The sequence below is a fragment of the Haliotis asinina genome, chromosome 7 (assembly GCF_037392515.1).
Source record: "Haliotis asinina isolate JCU_RB_2024 chromosome 7, JCU_Hal_asi_v2, whole genome shotgun sequence".
In the NCBI taxonomy this organism is placed as follows: Eukaryota; Metazoa; Mollusca; class Gastropoda; order Lepetellida; family Haliotidae; genus Haliotis; species Haliotis asinina.
In genome coordinates, this window is record NC_090286.1 from 13017397 (window position 1) to 13034461 (window position 17065).

Genomic DNA, 17065 nt, shown 5'->3' on the forward strand with positions numbered 1-17065 from the left:
TTGACAGTCGGGCTGCCTGATGACTTCTTGAAAGCCTTAGAGAAGGTAATTGATGTTAGATATCTTGTTACTTGTTTACCATATCGGAAACAGACTACTTTAATTATGTAATGCCATTTAGTATACACTTGACAACAAATGTCATATAACAGTACACCAGAATTCCATGATGTGATGTGCCAGTTGAGATGAGGGACACAACACTTCATGTATACTTGCCAGTGTTTAGAACAGTTATATTGGGTTCATTGAGTATGATATTTTGAATAGAGAGTATTTGTGTCAGAGATAAAGAATGAAACGTTCATAAAATCCTAATGTTTGGCTTACAGAACGATAATCTCACACAGTGGTAAAATAATTTACTATTACATTATTACAGATGCACTTACATATCATTATAACTTTCCTCATGATTGTTTTCTTAGATAATAAAAGCATTGCCCCTAGACAGTTGATTTGATGATGCACTGATAATTTCACAATAAAGTACTGAAGCACATAGTAATTTGATAATTACACAGTGTAGAATCACTTTGTTGCATCTACACTTTGTTTATTTCCCACAGGAAGATTTAATACTTAAGTATGTTTAAATACTGTTGACCACTTTGCAATGATGCCTATATTTGTATCACTGTGTCAGACTGAGAGTGGTCGGTACAAGGTGTCTCTCAAGTACCCCCACTATTTCCCATGCATGAAGAAAGCCAGGAACCCAGATACAAGGAGAAAGCTGGAAACAGCATTTAATTCCAGGTAATTTAAAGGTGCTTGTCAGAACAAGTGTCCTAAACTACACTGAAAGTAGGACGTCATACCAAGCTGACCCCCCTGACAGTGATCAGTTAGGTACGTGCTACCAAGCTGTCAAGATCCGTGTGGGCCAAGACTTATTACCGGATATGTCACTGTCATGTAACATTAATCAGAGACGTAACGACCATGTTTGTGTAAATGTTTCATAATTGCATACTAAAAGTGACCATTATATTTTTATAGAAACATTTGCATCAGTGCTGGGTTTCATCCAAAATATTTTAAAGAAACATTTGTAAAAAGTTATGACATTTTTCAGTGATCTGCATTTTTAATGATGCTTTTATTCAATAATTGATCCTGATTAAGACAGTGTTTACTTTTACGAATGCAACTTGGCATATTGACCAAAAAACACATGGGTACAAAGTACACTAGGAATCAAAAGTTTTTAATTTGGAAAATGCTGATATCAGACAGATGAATCATTTTCAATGTGCCTTGGTGGCATGACTAAATTTATTTATTTTTACTTATTCTGACACATGCTAATTTTGCAAATCTTCTATGCGAATGATAGTGGAACACTTGAATCCTTAGTACCAATGATAGTGGAACACTTGAATCCTTAGTACCTTTGAAGAGGACGTTAAACTCACCCACAAGTTGCCTCCCTTGAACCTCTTTTCCACCCAAACGGTCATGTGACTATCCATACTTTCCACTCTCTCCTTCATCGCCCAAGCAAACACTTGAGTCACATATAGAGCACCATATCCTTTTTATATTTAGGCCCTTTATCCAAGCTGTGTATGTTTTTTGTCTAGAGTTAGTTTTCATTGTATGGCAAAATTTTGAAAAATTATCCATATTCTGTGGCATTTATTCCTCATAATGCAGTTTGTTTACATTTGATGAATCTTGCAGTGACTGCAGCTGTGGATCCTCCCCCAACCAAAGCCGGTCATGCATCAATCCATGCTCTTGCAGCTTGTGTTGCAGATACTGTATTAATGTAGATTGGCAGTTTGTGTGTTATTTGTGTCTATTATAGATGTGTGATGGACCAAGTGAGGAAGTCATCTCAAGTCACTGTGATAAATTTGGAGATAACCATGTGTTGGTTTTTAGTGCTGATATTCAAAACTCAGGTGACTTGCTGGCATTGCTGCATATGTTACAGGGACAGTCGTCTGTTTCTGGTCAGGACTTAACTGTGTCTAAGAAGAGGTCTGCTTCCGTTGAGTCTACCTGATCAGAGAGTACCCAATTAAAGGTGTCCTCATCATCTGTGGCTCAGAAGAAATCTTCTTTGACTGGGACCTCATTTACTTCAACTCGTTCCAGTAAAAACAACGTATCAGAGCTCGTTCATCAAAGACATTGTAGCTCCTTATGAAGCAGACGTGTATGCTGACCCTCTGATACTGCTGCCTGAAGTACCAGTAAGCTATGCTAGAACATCAATGCAGTCTACCTTCACAGCGAGACAATTGTTCCTGAAGCCATGACAGCTCTTCAGCTGTTGGAAGACCCACCTCCAGCAACTCGGATGTCTGTCAACAGAAACAACACCAGCATAGCTTCATCCCAGCAGCAGGAAGACGCAGATGACACCTCAGTTCTTAAACAATTCATCTACACTGCATTGGTTCCAGCCTTCAATGCAGAACTTTGACCCAGGCGGCTTCATGAAGCAGTTTACTACACAAATGATGGCTATGATGGAGCATCAGTTCACCGAAGAGAGAGCTGAATGTCAAAACCCTGCAATGACAGACAGCATTTGGGAAGCATGGGCCTTCCAGAACCTGTTCCTGAGAGATCTACATCCTCATCCCACAAGTCTACAGTTAAAGATAAATGCTCACGTTCGAGAAGTTCTTCACCTTTGGGATACTCCACCATCATTGGGGAAGAGGAGGAAGGTTCCACAAGCGTCCCTGAGACAAAAAAAGACCATGAACTCTCAACAGCAAAGAACCTCAAGTGGAGACAGAAGAACTGAATCCCCTTTGAGATCCAGTTGCTTCACATCAGAATCCTGCAGCTCCCACCGACATAAATCAGCGTCGATGAAATCGACAGATGTCCGGAGAAGGAGGAATGTTCACGAAAGGAAAGTTCATGAAAGGAAGGTGCACGAAGGAACAGTTTGCTGGACCTTGAACTATCTGAGGGAATATATACAAATGAAGAGGTCGACTTAGTTTTCTTGGAAGCTGAGGTTGCATCTTGGATTGCCAATGGCTTGGACTTGGCGTCCCCCTCCAAGAACTCAAATGAAGCATTCACATACAAAGTGCTGGAGGATGACTTACCCTTACAATTCCACTGATGGTGTCTGCAAACCTCCGTACAGTGTTTGAGAAAGCAACCTGGCACCAGAATCATCTGTATAACATGGACCCCTCCATGAGAGCACCGGACCTGAAGCTGATCAATTGAGTCCCTTAACAAGTCTTATAAGGTGGAAGGCAAGAAGATTGCTCAACTTGACACCACAACTAGAACAACATTCTTCAGCCTGGCAAAACCTAGATCATTGAGGCGTTGATATACAGGTTCCAGAACCCGAAGACTGAAGAGGATAGAATGATCCTATCGGCACTACTAACTCAGAACAAGGATCAGGAAATTCAAGATGATCCACCTGCCTCAACTCAGATGCCTCGTTCGTCGCAGTTTACTTGCCAGCATAGTCCTACAACACGCATATCTACACATCCTGATTCATGAAGAGTCAAGAAAGTAGTTGAGATTCCTGTTCTGAGGTAGACACATTCGGTGGTGCGTCCTGTTGTTTGGAATATCATTGACACCATGGCTGCTTACCAAACCCATCATCACCTGTCTACATCGTTGAGGTCTACGTAGTGCCTTCTACCTGGAAGATGGGATACATCAAGAAGCCAACTCGGGCAGCAGCTAGACTTCACTATCAAACTGCCCACAAAGCTGAGATGGCAGGTAAACTTGTAGGAACAGGATATCCAGGAGTACTGTTACACAATTCTCATGCATGGGGAAATATTTAAGGACAGATGAATCTACGAAGTGGCCTGACCCACCATCAATTCTGTTGTATTGTGGACGCATAATATGCATAAGTCAGGATAGGGAAAAATATGTAATTTTTTAAGTGAAATTGATATTTTGTACTTACCCTGACTCATGGTGTCATGCCCTCTCAACCTCCCCACAGACATCCTCGATATCTCCAGGGTATACGTTCCGATAAGTCTCCTCTATACCCTGGACGCATCTACGGCTCTGCCCGAAAAGTTTATTACCTCCCTTGACTGTCTTTTGATCCAGTAAGGTGTCTACGCTGGGTAGTTGAGCGAACCAATCACAACTCACTTTCGTTTTTAGAATTATCTAACCGATTATACTTGGCAACAGAAACCATGCAGAGGTTCTTTGGAAGAGTTAGAAGGCGTTCTTGCATATGTTGTTTTAAAGTTTCGGACCTGTCAATTTGTTTGTATGATTTCCCTAAAATCTGGGACGCACTGCGAGCAAACCTTTGCAGTTGCGACCGCTACCTTTGTTGACACTGGCAAGCTCAGTTATAACGGCGGCCTAGCTGATTGGCTGCTGTGAGAAGGCGGAGCCAGCCAAGGGAGGTAATACATTTATCGGGCAGAGCCGTAGATGCGTCCAGGGTATAGTGGAGACTTATCGGAACGTATACCCTGGAGATATCGAGGATGCCCCACAGAAGGCACTTTCGGTTTCTCAGCAAGTCCAGGTGCAAGGACCTATTCAGGAGAGAGTGATAAGCATGGCAAGTCACATTACTGTTTGTTGGGAAAGTGGTTCACGGGAGGCAACTCATGGGCGAGTAAACTTTTACATCCTCTTCAAGGGAACTACAAGGGATTCAAGTGTTCCACTAACATTCGCATAGAAGAAGAAGGTATGCATAATTAGCATGAGTCAGGAAAAGTCTAAAATATCTATTTTACTTAAATAGTTACTTATTGCACTCTCAGTCTCACAGCTTAGCATTGGTGTGGCTATTTTGAAAGCTGATGTGCATAACAGGAAATCCTCTTTTGGATAATAACACATCTCTTCTTGCAGTAAACAATAAATAAATTGAAATGACATAATTGCTGTGATGTTTTAAGTTTGACTGGATCATCATGAGGTTTGGGCATACATATTTTGACAGTGAGACACCTAAATGATCTGTGTGATAGCATCCGTGAAAAAAGTTGCATATTTATCCCAAGTACTCCAACACTGAACATGGGTTCTGTTTAAGATGTTTGAAGGAGAACACCCCAATCCTGGAGGAGCTGGTCAAACTCAGGCATGAGGTATGTAGAACAAGACCCACAATCTTCAGTATCACTGCACTCACAGTTATAGCAATGATATATGCCAGGGAGTTATCATGTGGGTCAGAGAGTATTGATGAATGTAATTTTAACATACTGCCCAAAGTCTTATGGACTTATTTGTGTGATGGATAATAAACGTAATGTCTAGGTCTGATAACATGACTATCACTGACTGATTTAGCACTACTGAGCAATTAGAATCATACTTGTGGAAGGTATTTAAAGAATGGCTAAATCGTGAAGCAGGATTGAATTGTTTTCAATATTTGTTGTTTACCAGGAAAGGTGAAAATGCCATTGTCATAACCTTAATGTTGTAAAACCACTGGGCCTCCAAGATTACACTACTGTTTCCAGAACTGTTTCTCACCTTCCTTTCAAAGGCTAGTTAATCTTTCCCTACAAAGACAACACAGGAAAGGAAAGCATGTTCTTGCAAAAGAAGTTTGTCAGTTTGGTATTTAACCCTGTTCCCCTATCAATGGCTGCAGCCACATTGCGGTTTAGGAGGGATGTGTAAATGATGACAGGTGAGCAAGACTGGCATAACTGTGGCTAGTTTAGTGTCAGCACTGCAACTATAACAGACATCTTCCGGGTCATTTGCATAATGACATACATAAACCGACCACGGATGACATCTCCTTGTCGTATATATGTCTCATTAACAACTAGCTTTATGTTGTATGACAAGTGTTAAACATTACACTTTAGTCCTTACTCTGGCCCTTATTATAGAGTAGTGTTTGCTAATGTTACACTTGAAATGTCAGTAAAACCAACACAGCTGGCTAATGTTGTACTGTAACACAGTAAAACTCACAAAGTAGGCTGATTTACTGTTACTAAAACACAAAAGTTGCCTAATGTTCCACTGTAACTCAGTAAAACTTACACTTACAGTGTAGGCTAGTGTTGTACTGTTGGTAAAACCAACACAGTAGGCTATTGTTGTGCTGTAACTCAGAAAAACCCACACAGCTGGCGAATGTACTGTAACTCAGTAACACACACCGTAGGCTAATGTTGTACTGTAACTCAGTACGATGTTATACAAGAGTTGTTTCCTTTGGTGGACAAGATACAGTTGTTGTGGATCACTTGCTAATACAGAAAATGTGTCTCAAAAATGATTTTTTGTTGTTTTTTGTTTTTTTTATCAGAAAGCCCAACTCCTCGGTTTCCCAACTCACTCTGCCTTCATCTTAGACATGCGCATGGCCAAGACACCGGAGGCTGTCGACATATTCCTGAAAGATCTCACACAGAAATTACAACCTCTCCGCAAGGCAGAGATGGAGGACTTCCTTCATTTCAAGAAAGAAGAGGTAATCTTTGAATTATTTTTATCAGGATTGCTGAATACTTGAGATTGTAAAATTCTTTGGGGAGTGGATGCTTATCCAGCTATTGTGTAAAGATTTATCAGTCATATGATTTAGGTTTGTTAGTAATTCTTCAAGTTTCTTATATGGCATTCAAGGGAAATTTTGAATCTTTCTGAATGATGTGATATCGGGTTATGTTGAAACCATTTATTGTCCCTCACTGCAACACCGATTAAGGGACTCTGTACATCCTTACATACAACTCTTGTTAATGTGATATTTCATGAAGTGTTGTACCCAATGTCTATAAAGATTTTAAGGCATTCTACATTGTGGAATTATACAGACACCAGACGATTTATTTGACCTTGACCTTATTTTCAAGGTCACAAAGACATTTTTACCACTTTTCAAACTCTGGTTAACACTGTCTCGTGAACTGTCTACCCATTGTCTTTAAATTTGTTGATATCTTACATTTGAACATTACACACACCCCAGTCGATTTGGGTGACCTTGACCTCATCTTCAGTTTGACCATTTTTCAAACATATGTCAATGCAATATCTCATAAAACTTTGCACATTGGATCCTCACTTGTGTTGACAGTATAATTTGGGTGATTATGCAGACACCATTCATTTCAGGTATAGTGTATGTAACCAAAGAAGTGAAAAGCAGTATATATGTTATAAATATTAGTGGGGAACATTGCCATATTAATTGCAAACACTTGTCTGGTACTTATTTAACATATATGTTCCGTTCTTTAGTTTTGGGAAGTTTGCCTTGTGTTTTGTTTTTGACTGAATGATGAACTTCGTTTGGGTGCTACTGAGTCATTTTTGCTAAAACTGTAATGTGTTGGTGGAACACCAGTGGTCACACTAAAGATCAGGGTTTGATTCCCCACACTGGCACAATGTGTGAAGCTCATATTTGGTACCCCCATCCAGGATATTGCTAGAATATTGTGATATTGAAAAAACATATTCACTCACTCTAAATATAATGAAATTCTTTAAAACATTTCAAAGTGCAGTTCCTTTTTATCTGTATGCTCCTTCCAGAGATGAAGACTGTGGCATAGGCAGATCCAGAAAGGGGTTGCAGGGTTGTGCATATCCCGTTTGTCCTGACAATTTATATTACTATTGAAACACATTTGAAATCAGGTGAAAATGAACTGTGCACCCAATTCTTTCTCAAGGAATTGTATCTGCCTTTTTGGCCTGTATTGTTCCCCATATGTTGACATCATATTGATGTGGAAATTGATTACACAGAAGGATTCAAGCCATGATGAAATGTTGGGATGTGAACATTATGTGATGTCAATCCACAAAACTTTAGAGAAAATTGTTCTGATGTGGCCAGTAAGTAAATTAGGCTGGGACTGGTGGTAGAAAATGCCAAACATTATTTTTTTGGTATTCAATTAGCTGACATCAAAAGTTAAAGTCACTGATTATGACAAAAAGTGAAAAATATTTTAATCATAATAACGTCAAATTATCTTTAGAAATATGGACAACCAAACTGATTTGACCTCCTCTTTCTGTGTTTCAGTGTGAGACATATGGCTATGAATATGATGGTAAGATCAACTACTGGGATTTCCGTTACTACATGACCATGGTTGAGGAGAAGAAGTATGCAGTAGATCACAACAAGCTGAAGGAGTACTTCCCCATGGAGACAGTCACCAAGGGCCTCCTGGAAATATACCAGGTACAGTGTCTTCACCATGAAAATATGTTCCTAAAACACTAAACAAGATTCAAGCTCAGTTATGGAGGCTATTACTTTGCCCATTAATATGGTCAGTTGTCGGAGTGGCTAGATGTGTCCCTATGCCCTAATTGTGTTGGCTGATTGTGTCCCTATGCCCTGATTGTGCTGGCAGACTGTGTCCTTATGCTCTGATTGTGTCCCTTTGCCCAGATGGTGTGGGTTAATTGTGGCTCTATGATCTGATTGTGCTGTCTGATTGTATCTCCATGCCCTGATCGTGTTGGATGATTGTGTCTCTATGTCCTGACTGTGTCCCTATGTCCTGATTGTGGTGGCTGACCATGTCTCTATGCTCCTATTGTGCTGGCTGATTGAGTCCCTATGCCCTGATTGTGCTGGCTGACTGTGCTGTATGCCCTGATTGTGCTGGCAGACTGTGTCCTTATGATCTGATTGTGCTGGCTGATTGTGTCCCTATGTCTTAATGGTGCTGGCTGATTGTGTCCCAATTTACTGTTTGTGCTGGCTGATTGTGTCCCTATGCCCTGATAGTACTACCTGATCGTGTCTCTATGCTCTGATAGTGCTAGCTGAATGTCTCCCTTTTGCCTGATATGTCATTTTCAGTGACAGAAGATCCCTCATTCAACTACCTAATGACTTCTGTTTGTTTCAGGAACTGCTAGGACTTAAGTTTTCACAAATCAAAGATCCTGAAGTCTGGTTTGAAGATGTCACCATGGTACGGTATTCAGTTGTGCTTTGGATACCTGTTGGCCAATAAATATTCAGCAAGACACTAATCATTAGGGCTATTACAATGCATTTACATATTCAGTGATGAATCTAATTGTATCCCTTCATTATCTCAATTAGCAATTTGAGACTACTAGCATGAAATATCTATGAATTTTCTTAAAAGGTGTATTTTTGGTTGAATTTGAGTATTTTTTTATCAAAGAGAGATATGAATAACATATTCAAACCAAGAAGGAATACAGTCAAGTCTTATACTTATAATATGACAATTGTGTGGTAACTGGTAAATGACATGATAAATTAGTATGATCAAAGGATTCCCTGAAACATTGTGTGTGTTTGCAGTACAGTGTGACCGATACCAAGACGGAGGAGCTACTGGGCTACTTCTACCTGGACCTGTATCCACGAGAGGGGAAATATGGCCATGCTGCTTGCTTTGGTCTGCAGGTACAGACTGTGCCATTAAGAGTTCATACCTTTCAGTGAGCCTAAGTGTTATTGTTGTTTGTTGTTCCATGTATACAGAGGAGGCCAAAGAATATCAGGTCAAAATTGGTCTTAGTTTTTCTTACTAATATTTGCATTTTGATATTGGTGAAACCCTTTGTCACTGTCTTAGGCCGATTTAAAACTGGTTTGAATGCTATGAACTCTTAAACATGATACAGGTGCTCAACTGAGATAACACAAAACTACTTGTTAAAGGTACATTTGCATTATTCATAACAACAGCCTGTGATCAGAAAGGCAATTCATCATGAACTCATTTTCCGATAATTTTTCCTTGGGGAAAGGGCATCACAAATCCTCCAGGTAACAATGCTTCATGCCCCAAGACTTATGCCTAGTGATGTGACTCTGTTTCAGCCTGGTTGTTTGCTGCCGAATGGATCTCGGCAGATATCTATTGCTGCCATGGTGGCCAACTTTACCAAGTCCACTGCAGACCAGCCGTCCCTACTTACCCATGATGAGGTGAGGTGAATAACCACCAGGATGTTCCTTCATCTACCCTCCTTCATATCTTCTATCATTTGAGGGCCGCTGGTGTCCCAGTGGTGTAAGGTGCCACAATTTGGTGTGCAAAGTTGTCTCCCTTTGTTCTGCCTGGCTCTGATGATCATGTGTTTGTATCCCTAATTACGATCCTGTCTTTGCCATCACCATGGTTCAACCATGGTGTATCCCTCAGGATGTTCCCACCTATTATACTGACTGGCTTTAGTGTAGCTGAAATATTATTTAAAGCAGTTTTCACTACACATGCTTGGCAAAACACCTCTTTGAGTAGTTTTGAATGTTTGTAATTTTGTTGTAAACCTACCGGAACATGAACCAGTGTTGTGACAAGAATTCTGAGTTGATGATGTGTTGAATATGTTGTTGGATTATGTGTGGTTGACGTGGTGATTAAAGCATGTATTCTTGCAGGTTGAGACATATTTCCATGAATTTGGCCATGTCATGCATCAGATCTGTGCACGGGCAGACTTCGCTTTGTTCAGGTATGTGACTGTTGCTTCCAAGATGATATGATGAATTAACCATTATAAATGTGTAACAATGTACCAGAGATTGTAATATATTCTAACTCTCTTGGAAATCATAGTAATATGTTAAGTAATCATCAGCTGGGGGCTCGACTTGACGTATATCTCACAGACTCACAGAACTTCCCTTTAGTAAGAATGATGATATTGTACTATGACATAGCATGGCAGACTTACAATATTCCCTAGTTAAGGATGATAATGTTGTACTATAACACAGCACAACAGACATAAATCTGTCTGGGTTATGTATGTATGACTGGTTCCCTCCAGTCCTGTAGTCTGAGCGTTGTGTTGTTCCTGCAGTGGCACCCATGTGGAGCGAGACTTTGTGGAAGCACCCTCCCAGATGTTGGAGAACTGGTGCTGGGAGCAAGAACCCTTGTGTCGCATGTCGGGCCACTACAAGGATGGCACAGCCATTCCAGACGACCTGCTTAAGAAACTCACCAAGAGCCGTATTGCCAATGCTGGAGTGTTCAACCTCCGGCAAATTCTTTTGGGAACATTTGACCAGACCATACACACGCTACCTGAGGTAAGGGACAATTGTGTGAACATAGTGCGTGGTGTAGATGATTTGTGTATGTTTTCGTGATGCAGATTAAGTTTTCTTTCAAAATCCATTTAACAAAACACAGTGTTAAAGGTTATGATGGTAGTTGTCATATCAGATCATTCAAGTGCATCTTCCAAATAGGCAAGTTTTCAGAGTTTCTGGTACCTCCCATGTATTACTCTGGTACGTGTATTTCATTCATGTAGTAAAAATAATAGTGCACATCTCTCTAGCACATAAGTCCATGCTCAGAAGCTTTTTCATGGCACAACATTTATAAACAATGAAATCTGTATACAACCTGTTTTCCCTTTAATTTGAAGAGTAATACACACTAATCTTAGTGAATAACTCTTTTCTTGTTACCTCTCCAACATTATGCAGGTTGACATGGTTGACAGTACAACTGTCTGTCCAACTGTATGTCAATTTTAGAGTTGGTTGTACTTTGTGCATCTCTGAAATTACATGAAAACCAGCAAACCAAGTCCAAACCAGAGTTGCAGCACTTATCTGCATCATTGCTATACAGTACATTGGACTCTTAGAGGGGTACAAAAGCACAAGGAGAAGTTGAAAGCAGTGTTGATATCATTGTGTTTCTTTCCAGGCTGACACAGCAAAGATATTCTTCAAGCTCTCTGATGAGATTCTGGGCATTGTCCCTACTCCAGGAACCAACATGCCAGCTGCCTTCGGCCATTTAGCCGGAGGGTATGATGCTCAATACTATGGCTATCTGGTAGGTCACATATCTTTTCACTCATATGTGGACTAGCTGAGGGAACATTCTCTGACTTGTCCTGTCAACTACTTGTCTATCTTACCCTGTCCACCACTTGTCTGTCTTGCCCTGTCTAATACTTCTCCGTCTTGTCCTGTCCACCACTTTCCTGTTTTGCCCTGTCTACTACTTATCTGTCTTGCCCTGTCCACCACTTGTTTGTCTTGCCCTGTTTACTACTTCTTTGTCTTGCCCTGTCCATCACTTGTCTGTCTTGCTGCCCTGTCTACTACTTCTCGGTCTTGGCCTGTTCTACCACTTGTCTGTCTTGCCCGGTCCATCACTCTTGTGGTGTCATTGATTATTAAACATTCCCAGGAAAACCACACATGGATGTCTTCCCTGTGTGTCAGTACAAGTAAGGCAGTTATCTGTGTTTCAGTGGAGTGAGGTGTTCTGCATGGACATGTTCTACTCACGGTTCAGGAAGGAGGGAATCATGAATCCAGATGTTGGCAGTAGCTACCGAAACTGCATCCTTGGACCCGGTGGGTCGGTGGTAAGTATCTTCTGGAGAAATTGAAGTTTTAAACAAGCTGTGTATTTAAATACTTTGAAGTATGTCATTGAGACAATGTTTTCAGTTTGTTTCATATGAAGCAATGATATCTGACATTTCGTAGATTCTGAGAGACACTTTTATCTCTATGAATATGTATGAAGTGTAACTGTGTAGCTGTAATAACAACATGGAAAGCTAAAGTTACTAATGTCACAGCAGCCTTTTTATAATAATGGTTTGCAGTAAAAGTATAGATCAGTGATTGTGATGATGTAGTGTAGTGAATTCAAAGGGACCACTCACTCACACACTCACTCACTCACCATCTACACATTGTGGCAGAACTGTACAGCAAGTCACCAGGACCAAAACAACGCTGGCTATATCTGCCAGTTTACTGTAAGAGTGCTTGTTATGAATATACTTCAGTGTAATCATCATGACTGTTTGCTTCCAGGATGGGGCTGACATGCTGAAGAACTTCCTGGGCCGTGAACCCAACCAAGAAGCCTTTCTGGAGAGCAAGGGACTGAAGGCATAGACTTGTGTCCCCAGCATGACGACAGCTGATTCTGTGTACATAGGAACACTGCACATGTAGTGTCACAGGTGTACAGAGATGATACCAGCATTGTACAAAAGCAGCTATGTTGTTTTATAATGACTGAAATAAAGATTAATGGGAATTATTTAATTCAAGGGTATGAGTATCAGTCAACTAAATCGCTGAAATCTTCATAAGAATGATGAGACCAGAAGAGAGGAGTGAGCTTTAGATTGTATGAATGGGATAGTATGATGCTGCCTATATTGACACATGGTGTCCATGGTTAGGGATGGGGTATGACTCAGATTTAGAATTAGATGGTGATCAAAAGATGATCTATAATTCTGAAAATAATTGTTTTCTCGAGTGATCCCTTAAAACTGAAGAAATATAGAAAATTTGCATTGAGTGTTGTATTGTTAACTACGATAATGTGTAATAGAAACCCCTAGTATTGTCTGTCCATCCAGGACATACTGTTGATTAAACAGAACTCAGGATGATGTCAAATGACAGGAATATCAAAATTGTGAAAATGGAATAAATAAAGGAATTAAAATGCAGGAAATAATTAGATGAGTCTTTAGAAATTGTATGAAACTGTATCCACCGTTTTTAATGGATGTATCAGAAACACTATTATGAGGAGCAAGGTTGACCTTCTGACAGATGTTGACAGTTTATGTTCCAAAATGAGATGTTAGATTTGTTTATTTTGTTGACTTTTAAGCTGTAAGCAGAACTGATAACTTTCAGATCTGTCAACATGGACAACTGATTGAATAGTGAAAATAGAACATATTTGTTTAGGTTTCAGGACTGAAACATAAGAAACCAGGTCACATTTTTTCAAAACTTTGCGGTTATACGTGTAAAGAGTCTACTTGATCTTGATATTACAAAGTAGTGATCCCTGACTGACGACTATTTGTAGCTGATGTTGTTCATCTTCATTAAAAGTCAATATTATCTGTGTGTTCTGTTGTCGTTCTCAAAATGCAAACTTATATTCATGTGGTAAACATTAAAATATAGTTTGAATAAAACACTGCTCAGTATCTGATGAAAGTTTTAGATTGTTTAGATGTTCTCTGGATGAGTCTGTAGCTGTTGTATAGAAACAAATTTCATTAAGTATCATGAAACGTAAATTCTGACTCGTTAGCGTCAAGGTTTTTATTATCAGTTTTTTATGTTTTTCCTGAGAAAAAATCAAATGTGTGACTGAAGGCAGTGACGGTGTGTCAACATTGAATTTGTTCTGATGATGGAAGCATGAAAATGAATATTTATTTTATTCTGCATTTTTTGAGTGTGATATTGTTTGAATTGTGACTGATGATATCCAAAGCAGCGTTCTATACTTGCACATTTCAACTAAAGACTCTCAGGAAACAATTCAATGCATGCCTTTTAACTTTATAGCAACAAGGAGTGGTGGGGTAGCCTAGTGATTAAAGTCTTCGCTCTTCATGTTGAAGACCTGTGTTCTGTTCCCCACATGGGTAAAATTTGTGAAGCCCAGTTCTGGCGTCTTCTGTCGTGATGAATATTACTGAAGTTAAACTCATTCACTCATAGCAACAAGTGTCTTATCAGACAATCTCTCAAAGTCTTACATCTCAGCTTCTGGAATAGGTACCTGTGGAAATGTAAAGGAACCAATTAAACATCATATATGTTACAAAGCTTCTTGCCCTGTCACCTGCCCATTTCCCTGTGTTTATAACTGATTATGTCTATGCAAAGTAGTTATAAATAAGCGTTCAAGGTGAAAGGACAAAGTTTCAAAGATAATCAAAAGGAGAAAATAGACTATCATATCTGACAAACTGAAAGACCACCCAGCTGATCAGGCAGGCACATTAACACTACGATGCTGCATACTAGCAATGGACAGTAGGAGTATAAGCTATGACATTCAGATGGTAGGATTTTACAGCAGGAATATACGGTAGGAACATGGGCTCTGAGGTTTTATTAGATTGGATTGTGTTAAATAGTATTCTTATTATCTGATAGAAGTTTGTTTTTTTTTGGTTTTTTTTGTCTTTTAAAGAGTTTTTTTTGATGATTTCAAACAATCTTTCAGACGCAATAATTTTATAAAATCTTCTGAGGTACAGTCATCAGTGCCTTGTTAAAATATTCACAACAAGCAGAATTTGTGTTGAGGCACTTCTTAGCTTTTCCTTTTGTCATATCTGTCTGCTTAACATGCCTGGGTTCCTTTCAATACAGCAAGCTCCTTTGATAGAAAGTCTGTTGGTCTGTATTGTAGGATAGAATATTGGTTTGCCATCACACCAAACCACCTCCTTACCATCCTCTTGGTCAGTTGTGATTTTAGAGTTATCCCCCTTTAGCAAGCTGAACCCAATTGAAGTACCACCAGTTTAAAGGCATTTACTCATCAGAGTTTGACATTGTAGCAGGTCTGTTTGCACTTCTACAGATCATTGTGTGTGTGGAGCAGATCAGTTGAATTCATCCTAGTAATGCTTTTCAAGCAAGGCTATTCTTGTTATTCTACTTATCAACCAAACAGTAATGCATATTTAAAGAAGTACTTCCATCATATTATAGACAGTCTAGAAAAATAATTGTTTTATAGGGGTTTTTTTATCATGTGAAATATTAGAAATTGTTTGTAAGTTTTATGCCCAATACATTGAGTACATTCAATCTGTGTCTGACCACCACAGAATACAGGCTCTCGTACTGGTTCTCACCCGACCCTGTGCACAGCCACACTCCGAACCTGGAGTAGCCAGTGGTGTGCCCACGTAGATCAGATCGTTCATTTATCTTATGTTATGTTACAGGATGTGATGTGGGTTAAAAATCAGACGATTTATTTACTCTATGCAGTGTATTCTATACAGGGGAAATGATAAGGTATTAAGCAAGGATTTCATGTACAATATCTGTTGTAAATGTACAGTGTATAAATATTCTCAATTTTACGATGAGTAATGGTAAAGTATGCCCTGTTCCAGCTTGAGAACACTGGAATTTTTTTAATTACCTGATGTGTTTTCACGCTGCGGAGACTGGTTAGTCCCTGTACTGATAACCTTTGTGTGGATCTCCAGCCTGTGACTGGAGATCACACTTGCTGGTCTGGCTCATGGTATTTCTACCCTGATGGCTGTCTGCAGACTCTGTCTGCTCCAGACTTAATTATTCACAGGCCACTATCAAATATTAGACACTTGCATTTAACAAAATTCAGGTGTTAACTCAAAGTAATGGCAAAAAAGTATTTGATCTTTTTAAGGGGCCTGGGCCTACTTGCACAAAGCAATCATAGCGCTGTGACTATCTTTAGCCTACACAATCATTGTAGTGCTAAGACCGCTTTGCACAAGTAAGCCCAGATTACTGTCAAGTGGCAATGACTGCGTAATGATCAGCACGGAATCATTTATCATAGTTAATTGCTTTTGAATATTGGCGTTGTTATTCTCTGTTATGAAAAGGATAAAATCAGTATGTTTATAGCTATTACTCAGACATCTGACAAGGACGTAAATAAGAAACAATTCTCAAGCTTGGAATTCTTTGATAATTTTGGCAAGTGCTTATTTTGCTGATATTATAAATTACATGATGAACATAAAGGCCTCGTCCAGTGCTTACATCCATAACCTGTTATTGTGAGAATGTGGTAATTTCCTACTTTAAAAATCTGTCCCTATATATTTTCCTATCTTTGTCATGTGAGTGTCTGTCATCTGAAATTTGTGTTCAGTCAGAATGCACATATTCGTTATTGAATCATGAGAATAAAGTCAGAATAATTGAAAGCCTCTTGTTGTCTAGTTGATTCAGCAGAATAGGAAACGGAAATTATATGCATATGTGTAGTTCTTGACGAGTTGCATTTCAAGTTACATGTATAACGAAGAAAATCATGTAACATCTGTTATATTTGGGATTACACTTTCCTAGTAAAGTACAAATTCTATTACTTTTTGAGTTGAGTCCCATCCGGGATTTGAACCCACACCCTCAGAGTTGCCGCCTAACCGTGACGTCCACAAATATGAAAGTCGGACATCCTCTATTAAGTGTTATCATATTACACTAGAAAATGTGTGATTAATGATTATGTGGAATCAATCACCCAAGTTCCTGAGATCCACAAACTGCTGTACATACATTTTACCTCAGTTTTTACATGTA

General features: G+C 39.4%; 1 protein-coding gene across 1 annotated transcript in view; it reads left to right on the forward strand.

Moving 5' to 3' along the window:
- Positions 1-16686, forward strand: part of LOC137290825 (thimet oligopeptidase-like) — a 36347-nt gene extending 19661 nt beyond the window's left edge. The window contains exons 5-17 of the mRNA XM_067821967.1: positions 8-45; positions 647-759; positions 5033-5087; positions 6275-6439; positions 8009-8170; positions 8850-8915; positions 9278-9382; positions 9803-9910; positions 10367-10440; positions 10792-11023; positions 11655-11786; positions 12211-12327; positions 12788-16686. Of these exons, the coding sequence (XP_067678068.1) occupies positions 8-45; positions 647-759; positions 5033-5087; positions 6275-6439; positions 8009-8170; positions 8850-8915; positions 9278-9382; positions 9803-9910; positions 10367-10440; positions 10792-11023; positions 11655-11786; positions 12211-12327; positions 12788-12871 (1451 nt within the window). The 3' untranslated portion in view covers positions 12872-16686. The remainder of the gene's footprint in view (positions 1-7; positions 46-646; positions 760-5032; positions 5088-6274; positions 6440-8008; positions 8171-8849; positions 8916-9277; positions 9383-9802; positions 9911-10366; positions 10441-10791; positions 11024-11654; positions 11787-12210; positions 12328-12787) is intronic.
- Positions 16687-17065: the final 379 nt, after the last annotated feature.